General features: G+C 46.4%; 1 protein-coding gene across 2 annotated transcripts in view; it reads left to right on the top strand.

The window, feature by feature from the left end:
• GALNT14 (polypeptide N-acetylgalactosaminyltransferase 14) overlaps window positions 1-19,799 on the top strand; it is a 194,661-nt gene that overhangs the window by 165,460 nt on the left and 9,402 nt on the right. For both annotated transcript variants that reach the window (XM_045011282.1, XM_045011283.1), the window contains exons 10-13: window positions 6,320-6,446; window positions 9,517-9,609; window positions 13,976-14,059; window positions 15,178-15,322. In XM_045011282.1, the coding sequence (XP_044867217.1) occupies window positions 6,320-6,446; window positions 9,517-9,609; window positions 13,976-14,059; window positions 15,178-15,322 (449 nt within the window). The remainder of the gene's footprint in view (window positions 1-6,319; window positions 6,447-9,516; window positions 9,610-13,975; window positions 14,060-15,177; window positions 15,323-19,799) is intronic.

Here is a 19,799-nt window from a genome sequence, read left to right as displayed (position 1 = left end):
GGTTTATACTCCTTATACATTGTTCTAACCTATGTTATGTCGCTAGCTGTTTTCATTATCAACGAAGTTCCCTTTGAGGCTGGCCCTGATCATGTAGTGTTCTTACCTTCCCAGTATCAGAGGGCAGCCATGGTCATGGAGTCCCAGGCAGCATTTAACCAAGGTTCAAACTGTAACCGACCCAAGTTTTGCTAGCCCTGGGGGTTGCCCGTCCCATTGCTAGATTAAGCTAGTCAAGAGTTGCAGGGGTCCCATAAAGTGCAAAAATGAGTGGCATTGGCCAAGCCTGGATTATGATCATGGAGGCTGGAGGAGACACTTTTTATGGAAGGCCCTGGACTGGCAGGAGACCTGGGTTTGGTTCCCAGTTCTACCACTAACCCGCAGCGTGGCCTTGGATTACAAGCCACTTCATCTCGCTGGGCCTCCTGTAAGCTCTTTGAGGCAGGGAATGTCTCTGACTGTGTGTATATACAGGGCCTAGCACACAGGGGCCCTGATCTTGGTTGCAGTTTCTGGGCACTGGTGTAATAGCAGCAATAATTGTCTCTTTGGTATCCTCCACCAGCAGAGTTCCTGAGGGTAGGCAGGGTGGAAACCCCACCTGGACCACAGTGAGTCTCCCTGGCCCAGAGAGGGAAAGTTGGCTTCTCCCTGCAGCAACGGTGATGTAACTGACCCTTCGTAACAGGCAATGACTGCTCATTCAGCGAGCTGGGAGCACTCCAACACGAGGTAGCTGAGAAGCAGGATGACAGCTTGTGTGTAAAAGGGAAAGCAATACGACACAAAATGGACCAAAGAAGTTAACACAGTGACAGCAAAGTGGTGTGCTTGTGCCTCAAGCTACGTGAGGTTAGCTCCTGCTCTCACCTGTGCACAGCCCCACTGAGGGAGGTCAGAACATGCCCCTCAGTGTCCTAGTCACAGAGCTGCTCACCTTCCAGCTGTGACAGAGCAGAATCTCCCCTGTACCAAGCACTCATGGGGCCAGATTCTGATCTCACTTGCACCAGAGCAACTTCACTGGCTTCAGGGTAAGTGACTGGGAAATCAGGATCTTGTGGTGCATTCTGCAGGACTGGAATGACTGACTGTTCCTTTCATTATATTTGCAGTGAAATACATTTCAGCCCTTTGGTGATTTACTCTTCTTCCTAATTAGATAGAGCACTCGGAAAACGATGTAGCACTGCAGCGGGGTTTTTTTTTCCCCTCCAGCATTAACAACTGAGCTCCACTGCTTTATGGCAGTGCGATTGCCAACCACAGGGGACTGCCAGACTCCATCGAAAACAAAAGCAAGTTGGAATCTGCATTCAGATTAGAGGGAGGGCTTTGGGGATGTTGTCAATGCCCAAACTGGTTTGAAACCTCATCTTGAGCTCTTTGTCGGTGAATGTACCGCAGCTGGTGCCAGGCTGCCAAGCATCAGCCTGCAGATTGAAGTTGCTTCATCCCACTCCAGCACGCCTCAAACCTGACCTGCAGGGACCAGGGCTAGGACTGCGGCAGGGGTGGTTAGTCCCCCTGGCCATTCACTTTCTTTGCTGAGAGTGCCAGCAGAGATGCTCAATGGGATGTGGACCCTTAGCTGGTAGTATTACAGTGAGGCCCACCAACTTATTTCATGTAGACAACTGAACATCCTTTGGATAGTGGTAACATCCATTGAGTACCAACCCCGTATGGATTCAGGCTGGAGACCTAGCAAAGAATGGCTTGGTAGCCCATTAGCAATCCCTTCCACCACCCAGTCCACCCTCTGCTTTGCTGTCGCCGTTTGTCTCTGCCTTTCCCTCTCTGCAGACATTGCAGTTCCCCTTGTCAGGCCTTGGTTCCATGTGCCATGTAACTCAGGTGTGCAGAGTTGTAGCTGTGTCAAGTGGGTGGCAAATGGTGACAGGAAAAATAGGAGGGAGTCGTGGTATAAGCAGAAGAGTGTTCCCCTGTCAGGACAGAGCCCTGCGTGGCCGAGCTGGAGATACTTTAGAGTCTGACACTTTCTGTTACACGCCAGCTTCCTGAAACGTGTTTAACAGAACAGGGATGGATTTTAGTAGTAACAGAGGCAAAAATAACAATGCACCAGGGATTGGCTTTAAACTCTAGAAATGTGTTTTGGGTAAGGGACAGGTCTAGGCACCAGGGCATCTGGCTTCTATTCCTGGCTCTGTGTGACTTGGACACATGCTTTAACCTTGCAGTGCCTCAATTTCCCAATCTGTTAAATGAGCATAAAACCACTTCCCTCAGGGGGATTGTGAGGATTACTTATTACAGTAGCACTCTCAGATCCTTGGAGGGAAGGAGATATAGATAACGCCAAGTATTATTTCCATACCCAGTAAGCTGGGGAGAAATGAAGGCTTTGAATTGCCCCTGCTGGGATTAAACCCGGTGTCTGCAAGGCTCCTAGATGTTTAGAAGTTGATTCTTCGCTCACAAAGCATCCCTTGCAGCATGAGTACTGTGCTTTCAGTGCATTGAAATCACATCGTCCTTCCTCTTCATTGTGCCTGAAGACACAAGCAAGCAGGGGGTTGAAATGTACAGCCCCCTTTTCGCTAAACCCTTCAGAGAGACACAGTCCGTGGTGGGCTGAACAGAAAGGGGGTGGGGAAGAGGGATGAATGGTGCAGCTGCTTGGGCTAACTGTGCATTCATCAGTGCCCCCTTTTGATTGCAGCGACACCAGTGGTGAGCTGGAGCCGGTTCCCACAGGTTCCCAAGAACCGGTTGCTAAAATTAGACCTCCATGGAGAACCGGTTGTTAAAGGGCCAGGAGGTGGGCAAAGAACTCCGGTCCGTGGGCCGGACCATCCTGTTGCTCCCAGGATTTCCAGCTGGGGAGACTGAGGCTCCCCCGGCCCTTCCCCAGCTTCCCCCCAGCTGCAGCGTGGGCAGCTCAGCTGAGCTCTGGAGTTGCTTTGAGCTGCAGCAAGGTAAGGGGGGAGGGGGCTGCAAGCTCTAGGGCTGCTGGGGGGGCAAGTGGGGTAATTTGCCCCAGGCCCTGCAGGGGCCTCCGGCCCCACAAGTATGTCTCCGCCTGCCCCGGCCCCTCCTCCGCTCCGCCCCCCTTAAATCAGAACTTTTTATAGGGAACCGGTTGTTAAAATTTTGGCAGCTCATCACTGAGCGACACTCAGCACGCGACACAGGGGCAGATGAAGAACAGCACCTGGGTGTGCAGAGAGCAGAATGTAACAGCTTAGAGCCTCCAAACCCCTCTCTGATCTCATTTCCTTTCTCTAGCAATGAAGGTGGCTCCCAATATAGCACTAAGACGAGGCACAAGGACACGTTTTATTGGCCCATTAATACCCGCCCCTGGGCGAGTTGTGAGGCTCCGCTTCTCGCTGGCACTTTCTCCTCTATAAATGCTGCAGCAAAAGGGAAAGGGGTGGGGGGAGTGGCAGCAGGGAGGGGACCTCTGAAAGGAGGCACCCGCATCTGTTCCGCCTGCTGTGCTTCCTCTCCCGACATATGGCAGCACCTCCTGCTGGGGCTTTGCCATTAGAGCTGGGCTCAAGCCATGAAATTTGGATCCAGATGTCAAGCATCCCAAAGTCAAGACGGCTTTGCAGCTAGTTTGATTTCTCTTGTGTTTTCCCAGAGAGAAGCCACAGGGTGTGGTGAGGGGTGGGAACAGCTGTTTCTGGACAACCCCCAAAGCAATGCATATGCGGCTCATTGCTGTCACATGAGTGCTATGATCATGACTGGCTGTTTTGCCCTACCTGATAATATTATCACGGTACTTAAAGGGATACTCACCCAATTTCGCCCCCCAAATTTGAGTTTTCTATATTAAAAAATACCTTTTACAAAAGTTGAGTGACTGATACTTTTCCATGAATTAGAACAAAAATTGCTCAGTAACCATCCCAATGCCAAGCGAAAGGGCATACAGGAGGAGTCCCTCCCTTTTAGGGAACTCAACCCTCAAATGGAGAGAAAGAGGGAAAGCCTTGTCTAATGGTCTGAGACCCAGGGACATCTCGAGATCTGGTGCTGGCTCTGTCACTGACTTTCTATGTAGCCTTGGAGAAGTCACCTAACCTCTGTGCCTCAGTTTCCCCCATCAGATCATAGAATATCAGGGTTGGAAGGGACCTCAGGAGGTCATCTAATCCAACCCCCTGCTCAAAGCAGAACCAATCCCCAACTAAATCATCCCAGCCAGGGCTTTGTCAAGCCGGGCCTTAAAAACCTCTAAGGAAGGAGATTCCACCACCTCCCTAGGTAACCCATTCCAGTGCTTCACCAACGAACTGATATTAATGAACTGAGTGTTCTGAGGAGAGCAGCAGAAATTATCAGGGAAAATTTTAAGAGCCAAAGATTGTTTTGAGAGCTTGATCACCCCACAACGAAGGTGGGCGCATAACACTCCACATATACTTGCAGGGTGTTCATAGGGAGAGCGAAGAACCGTTAGCGTGATGCATGAGGTGTAACTGAGAGTAATGGGGTGGAATTAAGAAAGCTGAATGTCAGGTCAGACCTCCTGACAGTGAGATGGATTAAGCTGAGGAATAATCTCCTGAGCGAAAAGGTGGAAGAGCCGCCTCTTAGGACTTTTTAAACTAGGCCAGTTGGGGGACATTTCAAAGGACAAATGGCAGATAGGTGCTGAACTCCCACTGACTCTATGGGAGTTAGGCATGTAATCACCACCTGTGCCTTAAAAATCTGCCCTGTTGTTATTGGTTGTTATTTGTATTGAAGTAGCCACTGAGCAGAACGATTGTGCTAACACTGCAAAATGGAGTGTAAGGAACAATCCTGCATAGACAGGGCAATAGACTGGATGACAGGGCCAGCTCCAGGCACCAGCTTAGCAAGCAGGTGCTTGTGGCGGCCACTCCGGAGACAGGCGGCACGTCCAGCTATTCGGCGGCAATTCGGCGGAGAGTCCCTCACTCTCGCTCAGAGTGAAGGACCTCCGGCTGAATTGCCGCAGATTGCAATCTCGCGGCTTTTTTTTTTTTTTTGGCAGCTTGGGGCGGTAAAACCCCTGGAGCTGACCCTGCTGGATGATCTAATGGGCGTCTTTCATGCCCAATTTCTGTGATTCAGCAGTAAAATGGGGGGAACTGTACTTTCCTGTCTTCCAGGGGACGAGCAAGTCAATGTTTGTAAAGCCTGATGAGTGCTAAATATTGCACTATAATTTCAAAAATCACCATCATCACCCAGGATACAAGAAACTGTGAAACTGGTTTCTTCTTATTTTCTCGCTGTTTCCCAGGGGTGTGTGCGAATCCCTATTCTGTCTAAAGGTGATGATCTGGCAATGAGATTTCAGATTTATAGATTTTAAGGCCAGAAGGGATCATAAGATCATCTAGTCTCACTTCCTGCATAACACAGCCATAGAATTTCAGCCAGTTACTCCAGTATTGAATCCTTGATCCACTGGGGATATAAATGCTTCCAAAAAGGCCCACCCAGATGGTCAGAAACTGGCTGTGGGCAATTTGGACTAAATTTCCTGACACCAGCAGCTCCGTTTTCCAGTCTGATTCTGCATGGAGCTGCGAGGGCCAATGTGTGTTTGAGTGACCTTGTTGTATGTTTCAGAGTAGCAGCCATGTTAGTCTGTATCCGCAAAAAGAACAGGAGTACTTGTGGCACCTTAGAGACTAACAAATTTATTTGAGCATAAGCTTTCGTAGGCTACATTTGTTAGTCTCCAAGGTGCCACAAGTACTCCTGTTCTTGTTGTATGTGTGCATGCAGCACAGGCACCAAGGTCCCCATCGTACAAGATGCTGAGCACTTCCTGGGATGTGTCAAACACCCTCAGCTCCCATTGATTCCAGCTGAAGGGTGGGAGCTGAAGGGAGCTGAAGGGTGCTCAGGACCTTTCATGATCAGCTCAGTGCTTTCCAGGATCAGGCCCTGATTCATAAAAATGTGGGCCTTCTAAAGGCATGTTACAATCATTAATAAACTGAATTCAGACCCTTTCTTAGTGAGCCCCCATGGAGGGACATGACTCTGAATTATACAGTGCTGAAGTAATTACAAGAAGAACAAACAGCAAGATGCTTCTGTGATGTAAGCTGTGCTGCATGTCTTACAGTCTAGCTCTTCCCGCTGTGCTATAGGCTGGTTTCAAGTGGGCTAACTTCAAACAGAGAGTAAGTAGCTTTGAAATGCACTTTTAAGAAAGCTAGGAGCCTAGAAAAGCCCCTCCAAGAATGGATTTATCAGCATTTGGTGTGGCAGAGGGTGAAGTGAGAGAGAAAACCAGGATCTACCCTGCTCTGGGAGGTCCGGAGATAAAAGGTTGAAGCTGATTCTCTTGCAGAAATCTCCTTCCGTGTGTGGATGTGCGGAGGGAGCCTGGAAATTATCCCCTGCAGCCGGGTTGGACATGTGTTCCGGAAGAAACACCCCTATGTCTTTCCAGAGGGAAACGCCAACACCTATATAAAGTAGGTATTGCGCTCTGGCCTTCTTCATGTAGTGCTGAAAAAGAATTGGGTGTTACTGGGAGTAATGGATGAAGGGGGAAAGATTAGACGTGTCAACATTTCAGCAGTCTCCCAGCCCAAAGCAGACATAAACCCAGTGCGTTTGGGCCCTTCAGGATTTCCCCAGTGCAGGGGATTCCTTCATCATAGTGGTAGTGGTTCCTGTGCCACCTTTCCTGTCCCCTAGCATGAGGGGTGTGGTGGGGAATGCCCCTTCCCCTAGCTGATTCCAAGATGCCACCAGGCTGGCGCCTAGTGGTTCTGAAATCAAGGGAACATAGAAGTGTTGTAATGCTACCTTGTCCCCACTGATCCTGGCCTGGGACTGAGGACAGCTCCTCCAGACCAGAAAATCTGGGCCAAATGCATGCAAGAACATCGCGATAATGGAGACCAAGCCAGAGCAGTGTGTCAGATTGAGATATGGTGCAAACAGTGTGACCCCCTCTCCTCCCTCCAGTGGAGGCTGCCTCCAGAGCAGACCCTCAGGAATGCTTGGAATTCTGACAGCTGGAAGCGACTGGCTCCACTGTGGTTGGCTGCTTAAGATATAGGATGCTGGGTGAAAGATCAGGACTTGGGATGCCTGATTAGAGGCCAATAGACCCCAGTTCTTGTAAACCTTTCAAGCACACACTGATGTGGGCAAAGCTAAGCACTCCATTGCACAGCTATGACGGCCAAGTTATTACCCTGTGAAGGCACCATTCGCCCATCTGGGAAGATGTTGGAAATAGTTAGCCAAGGAGAAAGTGCAGAAGAGCCAAAGGAATCAAAAAGGGCTTTTTCCCCTTTCAAGTTTCGAAGCTGAGGGCTGTCCATTGATACGTTAATAAGGAAAGCATTGTCTACAGATGGGAAGAGTTGTGCTTATCACCAGTTAGTTTCCCAGATAAGCTGTGTGTTTGTGAGTCCCTTTTTTGTGTATATTTCTTGATGTTATAAGAATAACTAACAACAAATGTGAATACTCAGTTGCCTGCGGCATGGTCACCTCTTACGTGTCCACTATACGTCTTTCTCAGGCTTATCATGGACTAATGGCATTGGAAGAGGGTAAAACCTACAAATCAATTATGTGTTCATTTCCATTCAGTTATAGCATGTTAGGTATGATTTTCTGGCATGCAGCAAGGTGGGTGAGGAAAGGGCCTTCACAAATAGGTGCCCAGAAATGAATACATCACCTAGCTTCAAAAAGGGAGCAGTGAAGGAGTGGTGTATACAGATGTTTAGTAAATATAAAGGAGGAAGGAGACAAGTTTTGAGGCTGATTATGGATGGAATGGCCTTGCCTTCAATAATGACAAGAAGTCTGGACCTTAAGCTAAAGGACAGGAAGTGGCAAAAGCCCCATCACTGGAGCAATTTAAACCTGGAATAGACAAAGTATTTGATAAGGTGCTATAGGGAACAAACCTGCACTGGTCCCTGTTGGGGATGAACGGGGTGAACTTAAACAGGTTCTGGCTCTAATGTTCATAATAAAGAAGAGAAGTTTTAATGAATGTAAGAAGAGAGGAGCCCAACCTGATAGCTCATGAACTTTGAACTTTGGGAAGCTTTAGCTCCAAATCCAGATTCCAGCTTTGCTATTAGCCCCATCTCTATTATAGGCCAAACCAAACTCTCTGATGAGAATGCCCTTGAGCATAGGGAGAGTTTAAATCTGGGTTGGAACATTGTGATATAGGTCCATCTCCAACAAGAAGAGCAATTAAGCAAATGGAATGGCCACTGTGAGAGGTAGCTGGGGTATTGTCAATAGAGCCATTCAAAAGGGGATTGGAAAACATTCTAGAAAATCGTGTGTGTAGGCGATAGCAAGGCATTGAGAGCTGGGACCTGATGAGCCGTGTGTTGCCTTGTAGCCCCAACCTCTAGTATTCCAAGATGTGAATTTGGTTGGAGTGTGGACTCTGGTAACCCAACACTCCTGTCTCCCTTCAGGGCTCCCAAAAGAAGCCCAGTACAGAGATATTTCCAAAAAAAAGTCCATGTCTCTAGGTTTTTTCTAGGGATTAATTCCTTCCGTGCAGCCTCTTTGCCACTCCTTTCTGCACCAGTGTCAGTGAAAGACTGCTCAGGTTCCAGAATCATGCACAATTCACATGATAATTCTTGCTTGCTAATGGCCGGGAGTGAGTTTGGTGCTAAACAGGACATAAATCTAAAGTCAGTCCCTGCCCTGAGGAGTTTACAATCTGGTGGTTTTTACAGTGATAGTCTGGACCATTAAATCCTGAGGCCATCACTTGCAGAGAGAGTATTCCTGAAACACAGAGAGTGAGAGAATAGACATAGAGCAGCAAGAAATATTTGCAAGGAAATCTGAAGCTGTATCAAACTCACCTGGTTCGGGAGTTTGTTATTGGCTCTAAACTCCGCTCAGGGTCATCACAAGATTTCTGAAAGTCTGCAAGCCTTCTGCACACCTCTGAGCTGACATGGAGAACACCTGAGCCATTTTCTGTCTCACATTGAGGCCAGAGGTGTCAATGGTTTCTACTGAGTTTCATTTTGAGTTTATTCAAATGAAACTCAAGGAGGCAAAGAGGGCAAATGGACATGGCCTGAAATTAAGGAAATATTTGACTGAAACCCCAAGAACCAAAACAGCCGAATTGTATAGAGCCTTTTAGAGACCCCCACCAGCTGTGAGACCAAGCCCCAAGCAAGCCTGTCTGGGATGTTACTGTGAGGAGAACTAGCTGTGCTTCCAGGCACAACAAGTACAAAGCATGCAGTGATCTTATTACACCAGCCAAGATGAGGAACTCCCCCTCTAAGCTGTCACCTAAGATTGTGTATAGCAATTGCAGGAACAGGGAAGAAGTGGAATCTCTGTGGTAACCAGGAATTAAGGCAAGTGTGGCCTGGGTGAAGCCAAAGTAGCACCCCAAATATGTTGGTGATGGGGTGGAGAGAGAGAGAGGTATAGTCACAGCATTAGGGGCTCCCTTGATAGAATGCTGGAAGTCCTTTTAAACGCTTTATAGGTTTTCACCTCAGCCCTTTGTTTCTCCTCTAGAAATACCAAGCGCACAGCCGAAGTATGGATGGATGAGTTCAAACAATACTACTACGCTGCTCGGCCTGCAGCACAAGGGAGACCTTACGGAGAGTAAGTGATGGTTCTGGTGGCCAGTGGAAGCGCAAAGAGGTCTGCGCAGTGAGCCTGATGCAATGAAAAGTTCAAGATGATGATACAGGGGCAATGTATGCAGCTTTGGAGATGTCGCCATGTAGTTTCTGTGGTAACAGATAATTAAGTGCTAATAATAGGCAGATGCTACATGTAAGGTGATACAGTCCCAGCTTGCAAGCGTATAACCAGTTTGTTTAGAAGGGCTGTCAATTAATTGCAGTTAACTCACGCAATTAACTAAAATAAAAAATAGCGATTAAAAAATTAATCGCGATTCATTACAGTTTTAATCACACTGTTAAACAGTAGAATACCAATTTAAATGTATCAAATATTTTTTGATGTTTTTCTACATTTTTAAATATATTGATTACAATTACAACACAATACAAAGTGTACAGTACTCACTTTATATTATTTTTATTACAAATATTTGCACTGTGTGATAAAGTTCCTCCTCTACCTTGGTGGGTCCTGGGCTTATTGGCGGATTTTGCTAGACTCAGAGATTCACAGTAGCCCTCAGTTTGGCCACTTTTGTGGCTCAAATCTGCTGTTCACTCAGATAACTGGCTAGTATGGGAAAAAAGTAACAATCCCCTCAGTTTCTGCTGATCCACCATGTGGGTCGAGGAACAGCCCAGAGACCTTCCCCTCTGGTGGAACCTCCTGTGTTGGATGAGGAGTTGGGAGGTTTGGGGGGAACCCAGGCCCACCCTCTACCTCGGGTTCCAGCCCAGGGCCCTCTGGATCGCAGCTGTCTAGAGTTCCTTCTGGAACAGCTGCGTGACAGCTACAACTACCTGGGCTACTTCCCCATAGCCTCCTCCCAGCACCTTCTTTGTCCTCACCACAGGACCTTCCTCCTGATGTCTGTTAACACTTGTACTCCTCAGTCCTCCAGCAGCACGTCCTCTCACTCCCAGCTCCTTACGCACACCTCACTAACTGGAGTGAGAGCCTTTTTAAACCAAGTGTCCTGATTAGCCTTAATTAATTCTAGCAGCTTCCTGAGTGTTCTGGAATAGTCCCTGTTATCTTACCCAGGGAAAAGGGACCTGCTTAACCTGGAACTAATGTATCTACCTTCGACCACTCTCTTGTAGCCATCTGGCCTGAACCTGTCACAAATGTAAAATGATAAAAGAAATAGGATTTTGCAATTCACCTCATACAAGTACTGTAGTACAATCTCTTTATCGTGAAAGTGCAACTTACAAATGTAGATTTTTTTTGTTGCAATACTGCACTCAAAAACAAAACAATGTAAAACTTTACAGCCTACAAGTCGCCTCAGTCTTACTTCTTTTTCAGCCAATCACTAAGAGGAAAAGTTTGTTTGTATTTACAGGAGATAATGCTGCCTACTTCTTATTTACAATGTCACCTGAAAATGAGAACAGGCATTCGCATGGCACTTTTGTAGCCAGCATTGCAAGGTATTTACGTGCCAGATATGCTAAACATTCATATGCTCTTTCATGCTTCGGCCACCATTCCAAAGGACATGCTTCCATGCTGATGATGCTTGTTAAAAAAATGTGTTAATTATTTAGTGTCTGATCTCCTTGGGGAAAATTTTACATCTCCTACTCTGTTTTACCCGCATTCTGCTATATATTTCATGTTATAGCAGTCTCGGATAATGACCCAGTACATGTATCAGAGGGGTAGCCGTGTTAGTCTGGTTCTGTAGAAGCAGCAAAGAATCCTGTGGCACCTTATAGACTAACAGACGTTTTGCAGCATGAGCTTTCGTGGGTGAATACCCACTTCTTCGGATGCAAGACTTGCATCCGAAGAAGTGGGTATTCACCCACGAAAGCTCATGCTGCAAAACGTCTGTTAGTCTATAAGGTGCCACACGACCCAGTACATGTTCGTTTTAGGAACATTTTCACTGCAGATTTGCAAAACGCAAAGAATGTACATGTGATATTTCTACAGATAGCTACAGCACTGGAACCAAGGTTTAAGAATCTGAAGTGCCTTTCAAAATCTGATCAGAACGGGGTGTGGAGCATGCTTTCAAAATTCTTAAAAGAGCAACACTCTGATGCGGAAACTACAGAACCTGAACCACCAAAAAGAAAATCTACCTTCTGCAGGTGGCATCTGACTCAGATGATGAAAATGTACATGCATCAGTCCGAACTGCTTTGGATCATTATCAAGCAGAGCCTGTCATCACCATGGGTGCATGTCCTTTGGAATGGTGGTTGAAGCATGAAGGGACATATGAATCTCTTGCCTATCTGGCACATAAATATCTTGTGACGCCAGTTACAAAGTGCCATGCAAACGCCTTTTCTCACTTTCAGGTGACGTTGTAAAGAAGAAGAGGGGGCAGCATTATCTCCTGCAAACGTAAGCAAACTTATTGCGCAATTGGCTGAACAAGAAGTAGGACTGATTGGACTTGTAGGCTCTAAAGTTTTACGTTGTTTTGTTTTTGAATGCAGGTTTTTTGTACATAATTCTACATTTGTAAGTTCAACTTTCGTGATAAAGAGACTGCACTACAGTACTTGTATTAGATGAATTGAAAAATACTATTTCTTTTGTTTTTTACAGTGCAAATATTTGTAATAAAAATAATTATAAATTGAGCACTGTACACTTTGTATTCTGTGTTGTAATTGTAATCAATATATTTTGAAAATGTAGAAAACATCCACAAATATTTAAATAAATGCTATTCTATTTTGTTTAACAGCGCGCGATTCATTTTTTTTAATCGCTTGACAGCCCTGTTTAGAAGCTGTTAGGTCATGCCAAGGAGAGGACTGAATTCTTGCTGGGGAATCCCCCCCACCCCAAGCCAGATTCCTGCTCTTGACTTCAAATAGCTCTAGTCCTAGAGATGGGCTTTAACACTGTAGTTTAGAAGTGAAACCAGCAGGCAAGAAAAATAATCAGCATGTTCTGGACCCCGTCTTGGCAGACGTGGATTTATGAAAGCTGAATTACTGCTTTATACTCCACTAGGACATTTGTGATTCTTTCCCTTATAATCATGGCTACTCAGAAATCCTCCTTATTAAAAAAAAGGTCTGTATTCACAGGCAGCAAATTCTTGAGTTTAGATAACAGCCAGCCTTGCATTCTAATCCCCTGGTTTCACATGCTCCTTGCTTTCACAGAGATTCTCCTTTCAAGCTGAGAATGAGATGCAGGGTCTCAGTCCAAAGGTGAATTGCTGGAGCAGAGTCTTTCCTGCTTTTCAATTTCCAGGGAATCTAGATTATGAAAATACTGTGCAGCCTGACCTGTTTACAGTCAGCCATATCCTCTTCTCTGCTACCAGCACGAAGGGAAGGAAACGCTCTGACACACTAGGCAAACTGGACTGCAGAGAGGACAGAGGGTTCTGGGAAGGGGAAAGCAAACTATGTGGGATGCTTCCTACTGCTTCATAGTTACTAACAGCCCATGTATGCTAGCTTGACCCTTGCTCAGCGTGATGGTTAAAAGGGAGCATGGCCTGCCCAGGTAGTGGGCTGGAACCAGGCCTTGATTCATCAAAGTACTTAAGCATGGGGCAAAAAAAGTTGTCCCCTGTCTTCATTTGAATCCTGGGTTCAGTAGCTCCTCCCTTTAGGCTGGGGGAGGAGCATTCAGATGGGCTTGTGCCCACCTGCCTCCCCGACTTCAATAGATGCTTAAGCATGTGCTTAAATCCCACTGTCTTCAAAGGGATTTAAGCACATATTGAAGTGTTTTGCTGAATTAGGACATTTTTATTATTATTATTTTATTAGCACATACTATATATTCATTTCATGTAAAATTCCTATATTAATTTAATATTTATTTAGTACATTAAATAGCATATATTAAATATTTTCTTCTTCTATCAGCCTGTTCTTCCTTCAGTCTCAAAGCACTGTACAAAGGTGGAGAAGGATCATTAGTCCCATATTATAGACAGGGAAACCAAGGTATAGAGAGGTGAAATAACTTGGGGGAGGGATAGCTCAGTGGTTTGCACATTAGGTTGCTAAACTCAGGGTCATGAGATCAATCCTGGGGCAAAAAATCAGTACGTGGTCCTGCTAGTGAAGGCAAGGGGCTGGACTCAATGACCTTTCAGGGTCCCTTCCAGTTCTATGAGATAGGTATATCTCCATATATTTATTTCTACAGCATATAAGTGGCAGAGTAGGGAACAGAAGCCAGGTTTCTTGACTCCCAGTCCTGCATGTTATTGGCTTGGTACATATACAAACCTTTTCTTCCTCCCTTGTGACTTGGATCTGATCTTCGTGACTCAGATTTGCCTCCATATGTAACATCTGTGTGTTCACTGCAATGATAACTATGTCATGTTTTTCCCCCACAGCATCCAGAGCAGACTGGAACTGAGGAAGAGCTTGAAATGCCAGACTTTCAAGTGGTACCTGAAAAATGTTTATCCAGAACTTAGGTATTGGCCAATTGTTATATTCTTCTTCATAAAGATTTAGTGCCAGCTGATTGGTATGTGACCGATACGTCACGGATCTCCATTTTCACCAGTGCTTTCAGGTTCTGTGGGAAAGGGGAAAACTCAGAAATCATCATTGAAAATCTTTTTCAGGACGTTGTTCTCTGCCTGTAGGCAACAGCAGATGCCTGAGGGCTGCTGAGCCAGAGCTCATCTCACTCTGTGTCTCAGGTTTTCTGCTAAAGTGTGTTTTCTTAGCTACTTTCAACTGGCTACCCCACAGACACAAGAAGTGCCTCAGAAGCCATTGCAGCAATTCCCTCAGTGGCTACCCTCCACCATCTTGGGAAACAGTGCAAAGGATTCTGGAGCTGCATCCAGGGACCTGCTGGGAGTGATTGAACGTGGAGTCAGAGAGAGAAAAAGACTCAGAGTTAGGCCTGGTCTACACTAAAAAGTTTGGTTGATCCAGCTACGTTGCTCAGGGATGTGAAAACTCTACATCCCGGAGTAACGTAGATAAACTGACCTAAGCCCTGGTGTAGAATGCACTAGGTTGATGGAAGAATTCTTCTGTTGACCTAGCTACCACCTCTCGGGATGGTGGATTACCTACGCCAATGAGAGAACCCCTCCCATCAGGCTAGGTAGTGTCTACACTGAAGTGCTAAAGCGGTGCAGCTGTGCTGCTGTAGCACATCACGTGTAGATGAGCTCTTACTGTATAGAGCTTTCTTCATACAAAGAGGCATTGCACTGAGAGAGAAAGACTGGTGGGCAGCTGAATTTGAGGTTCCCTCACACTTGTGAGTCAAAGACAGACCTTTAACAGGCACCCAATTTATTTCTGTCTGCTGTATTTGCCGTATGCCATGCCCTTAGTCTATCTCCTGTAGTGATGCCACATAGGAAGGCTCTCAGTCCATCATGAGATACCTGTTCTGCAATGTAAATATCTGTCCTCTGTAATACGCATAGCAACTCATCACTGTGATGGGCTTTGCAGTTCTTCGTTTCAGCAACGAATCCATCCAACTAGGTGAACAGCCCCATCTTTCTCTGAATGCTGGGCATGTCTACAGCAGATACTGTAACATCATCTTGGGTTATTTCCCCAGAATTCCCGAGGAATCATTGTATCAGTCTGGAATGATCCGGCAGAGACAGAGGTGTCTGGAGTCCCAGAAGTCTGAAGATCAGGAGTTCCCCATCCTGAGCTTAAATCCCTGCATCAGCAGCAAAGGTGTGGCAGCAGTGGCACAGGTAACTGTTTTAGGCCTGTCCTTCTAATACAGATGAAAGGAAAGCTGAGCTACACATCGGAGTTCATCTGGGGTCTTAAAGCTGATCTGTCAGGGGCCCTGAGCCTCCAGTTTATGGGAGCAGCTTTGCCCGCATAGTCGGCCGCTGGAAGACTGCCCCCTGCAGAGCAATCTCTGAGTGGCACTGAGCTGCTACCACTTCCCTTCCCAGTGGTTGGGAAAAGGGGGTGGAGGTGTGATGAGGGACTCCTGATCATCCCCAGTTGCCAATCAAGCAAAATCACTTGGGGCCAGTGGCAGCCCCCGTCAATTGCCGCAGCCACCAGGCGACTATCCCTGCAACCAGACAGCCCCAGAGTCAAGTGAATGCAAAGATGACCTAAGACCACCTTTGGCCTAACCCGCCTTTCCTGAGCTGCACGGAGCACTCTTCATTGGCAGCTCAGCTCACTCAGACCTCTCTGCTTTTCACATGCAATTCAAATGCAGAGATCAGAGGAAGAAAATGAGAACTATAATTTCCCCTCATCTTTCCGACCTATTTACTCCTCTTTCTATTTCAAAATGTACTGAATTGCAATGGTATTTATAACTTCATAGTCTGCATTCATTCAATATTAAATTGCCCATTAAACTAGCAAGAGCTTAATGAGCGTGACCTCATTTATTTTTCAAATTCTCACTGAGAGAAGAAATATGCAACATCAGTCAGCATGTGTTCTCTGCTCCAGATTCTCAGATACATTAGAACGGGAAGGGTAGTCTTCTGCCGAGGTCTTTGGACTCAGAAGATCTGGGTTTAAATCCTGTCTGTGCCACAGTCTTCCTGTGTGACCTTGGGCAAGTCATTTAATCTCTTCGAGGCTCAATTCCCCCTCTGTTAAACAGGGATAATACACTTCTCTACTCCATAGAGGTGCTATGAAAACAAGTTAATTAAGGTCTATGAGGTGCTCAGCTACTCCAGTGATAGGGAGGGATAGCTCGGTGGTTTGAGCATTGGCCTGCTAAACCCAGGGTTGTGAGTTCAATCCTTGAGGGGGGCGTTTAGGGATCTGGGGCAAAAATCTGCCTGGGGATTGGTCCTGCTTTGAGCAGGGGGTTGGATTAGATGACCTCATGAGGTCTCTTCCAACCTTGATATTCTATGGGAGCTGTACAAATAGATAGTATGCAACTCTACACTTATTTTGTGCACACAAATCCAATAATTGTATATGTGCAGCTCTCACTAAAGCTATGTCTACACTGTGAGCTAGGGGTGTGTCAGGGGGAGTATATACCCCATGCTGGCCCTGCAGCCAAGGAGTTAAGGCAAGTACTGCTGGCCAAGGCTGATTGGCTGCCTCACAGCAGCTGTGAGAATAAAAGAGCTGGGAGGCATTGGGGCAGGGCTGCTGCCAGAGGGGCAAGCAGACTGGAGAAGGAAACTCCTGCCTTGCAGAGTCCACATCCTGAGAAAGGACAACTTGACCAACAGGCTGAAAAGCCTATGGAAACCAGGGAAGGTAGGAAGGAGCTCAGGGTGCAGCAGGAAGAGTTGTAGAGGCCCAATTCTTCCTGTTTGGCTTAAGGGTGCTGAGCTGCAATCCCATGGAGGGGGCAGTCCTGCGTTCCCCTACTAACCCCTGAGAGACTTAAGAACTGAGGGAGTATCCAGATGCCCTGGATACCAGGACCAGCTGACCCCATGAAGGATAAAGAGAAAACCACATATGCCAGACTGAGTGAACTCTGGTGCAACACTCTACATGGCCAAAGGAGGCGCTGTTGCATCAACACACCAGCCCGCACGGTGGGATTCCCCTGCTTGTGTACACATACTCATGCTAGCTCTCATCAGGCTAGCACAAGCGTAAGTAGAAGTGTAACTGCAGTAGCACAGGTAGCAGCAGTAGCACAGGTAGCAGCAGTGGAGGCACAGCTAACCTGCCAGTACCCATGCTACCAGGGCTACACTGCGATTTATGGTAGCTAGTGCGAGTATGTGTACATGAGCAGGGGAATCACACCTTTAGCTTGTAGTGTAGCCATAGCCTAAGTGTGTGGGGGTTACACATGCACAGTGGGTAATTAGTCTCATAAGTGACCAAAAGTGGCTATATTGCTGCAGAATTACCTAATTTGCATGTGCAAATGAGGCCTTCCATTGTATATGCATTTTACCTACCATTCTACATCTCTAATACATGCAAAAAGCCTACTTTTCTGTCCTGTTAAAGAGACAATGGCTAGTTGGATTCCAGGTGTTACCCCAGAATTTCTGTGACAAGTTTTATAGTATAACAGTCATATTATCCTGGTTTTAAAAATATTTTTCTTTTGTCTGCTGCTGTGTAGAAGTTCCACACAAACAGCAGGGGAAAGGCTTAACTAGAGCTGGCTGAAACATGTTGCATCAAAAATTCTCTCAGAAAATGCGGTCTAGTCAAACCTGGAATTTTCAATGCATTTTGATGCCATTTTCAAATTTTTCCAATTGGGAAAATCAGAATGAAAAATGTTGCTTTAAGCCAACATTTCAAAATGAAACACCATTTGCAATGTCATGATATTTTGAATGAAAAATGATGACTTCAACATATCAAATTAACATTTTTGATCAAAAGGAAACAACATTTTTGTTTTCAGAATTTTTTTGTTCCACAACATTTTTTGACATTTCGACTTCCCATTCTGATTCAAGGTGAAAAATAGTTTCAAAATGTCAAATTTTCCTGTGTGGCATCACTCCCTGCTGAGTCCAAGGATGCCAGACCTTAAGTCAGCTGTGTGGAGGGAATTCTGTGGAGCAGGACTAGATGCTGATTTCCCAGGGCTGAGTGTGCTGTCTCTACAGTGCTCCCGGCCAGAAGCTTGGTATTTTTCCATCTTGTGTCTCATTTACTAAAGGAATTGATTGATTTAGCTCTTCACCAGCAAAATGCATTAGGGAGTAAATAATTGATCGTAATTTTGCCCTGGATCATCTAATGAAGATGTCACTGGTTGGCTTGTGCATTTGTTTTCTGTTGTAACGGAGCATCAGTTGATATTAGGCTGTGCAGGAACCTTTTTGGAATAGATTTCTGACTCTGGGATTCATCTAATAAATCCATTAATCATTAGCAGTTCCCGGCAGCCTGACATGCTTGAGAACAAAAATCAGAAGCCTCTTAGGCCTCGCTACACTTGAGCATGTCAGCGGCAGCAGCAAGATGACTGTGCATTAGGAGAGAGAAGCTGCCACTCTCCGACAGAACACTGTGATGCTGCATCATTGCGTCCAAACGCGAGGGAACTACAGCATGGTGACCTGACGTGGCAGCTTTGTCCCAAAGTTCGCGGTTCACTGCTAGCCATCCGAGGGGAGGACTAGTACTACAAAAACTGTGTATCCACCAAAACTTTCAGGGTCTGAAAAACATCAGAACCATCCCCCCTCACAGAATTTCCCTCCTAATCCTTGCTCTGCCTCTGAGGCTGTCTTCCTCTCTCTGTCCCTCCTTTAATGAGCTCTGTGATCTCCTCCCCCAAGCCCCAATGAACTCTGCCTCCTTGCTCAATCCAACCTCACCTGATTAGACTTTTTGATCTTCCCCTTTGACCCCTCCTGGATAGACCGGCCGATAGTGAAGACATACCCTCAGAGACTCCCTCGTACTTAGGACCTTCTTGGACCACTGAATGCAGGTCCCCAGGATCCTACTGTAATCCTGCTGAATGCAGTGGCCCCAACTCTGAGCTGTGCCTCTCAGGGTGCAAGCGGGGGGAGCAAAGATGACTTTAAGACCTCAGTGTTTGCCCCAAGGGATGCTCTAACTTATTGCAATTTTGAATGAATAGCTGAGAGCAGAACACTCTGCTCATAGCTCCTCCCTTTCCCAGCATGCCCTCTCTCACTCTTGCTTCTCCCCTGGCTTTCCCCTACACTGGATAATACGACAGGAGCAGTGCAGGGCCACTGAGTCACACACTTCCCAGGGAAGTGCCCTACTCCAGGTATATTGACTGGGAACAGTTAGGCCAACTTAGCTGTCACTTTATGGTGGATCAGTCACAGCAGAGAGGCAGCAGCCTAGTCCAGAATCAGGGACAATAGATGAGGAGTATTAAGGCAGCATCTCCCTACTGAAAACAAATGCTGTGGCTTATGTGGCAAAATAGGGACTGGAGAGCTAATGGAAGTGTTGAGAGCAGCTCTCCCTTCACCTCACTTGACTGCATTGGCCTGTTCAACACATCTTCTAAAATGGACCCAGTGAAGCTCTTGGCATTTAATATCAGCCTTCCCGGGCGATTGCAAGTAAAGGCTAGTACTTTAAAGGTGTGGCCTTAGATGGGCTTGGTAGAGGGTAGCACACAAACGATTCATAGAATCATAGAATCTGGAAGGGACCTTGAGAGGTCATCTAGTCCAGTCCCCTGCACTCATGGCAGGACTAAGTATTATCTAGACCATCCCTGACAGGTGTTTGTCCAACCTGCTCTTAGAAATC

The sequence above is a fragment of the Mauremys mutica genome, chromosome 3, assembly GCF_020497125.1.
Source record: "Mauremys mutica isolate MM-2020 ecotype Southern chromosome 3, ASM2049712v1, whole genome shotgun sequence".
Taxonomy (NCBI): domain Eukaryota; kingdom Metazoa; phylum Chordata; order Testudines; family Geoemydidae; genus Mauremys; species Mauremys mutica.
The sequence above is the reverse complement of the archived record's forward strand: the minus strand, read 5'-3'. Positions and strand labels throughout refer to the sequence as shown.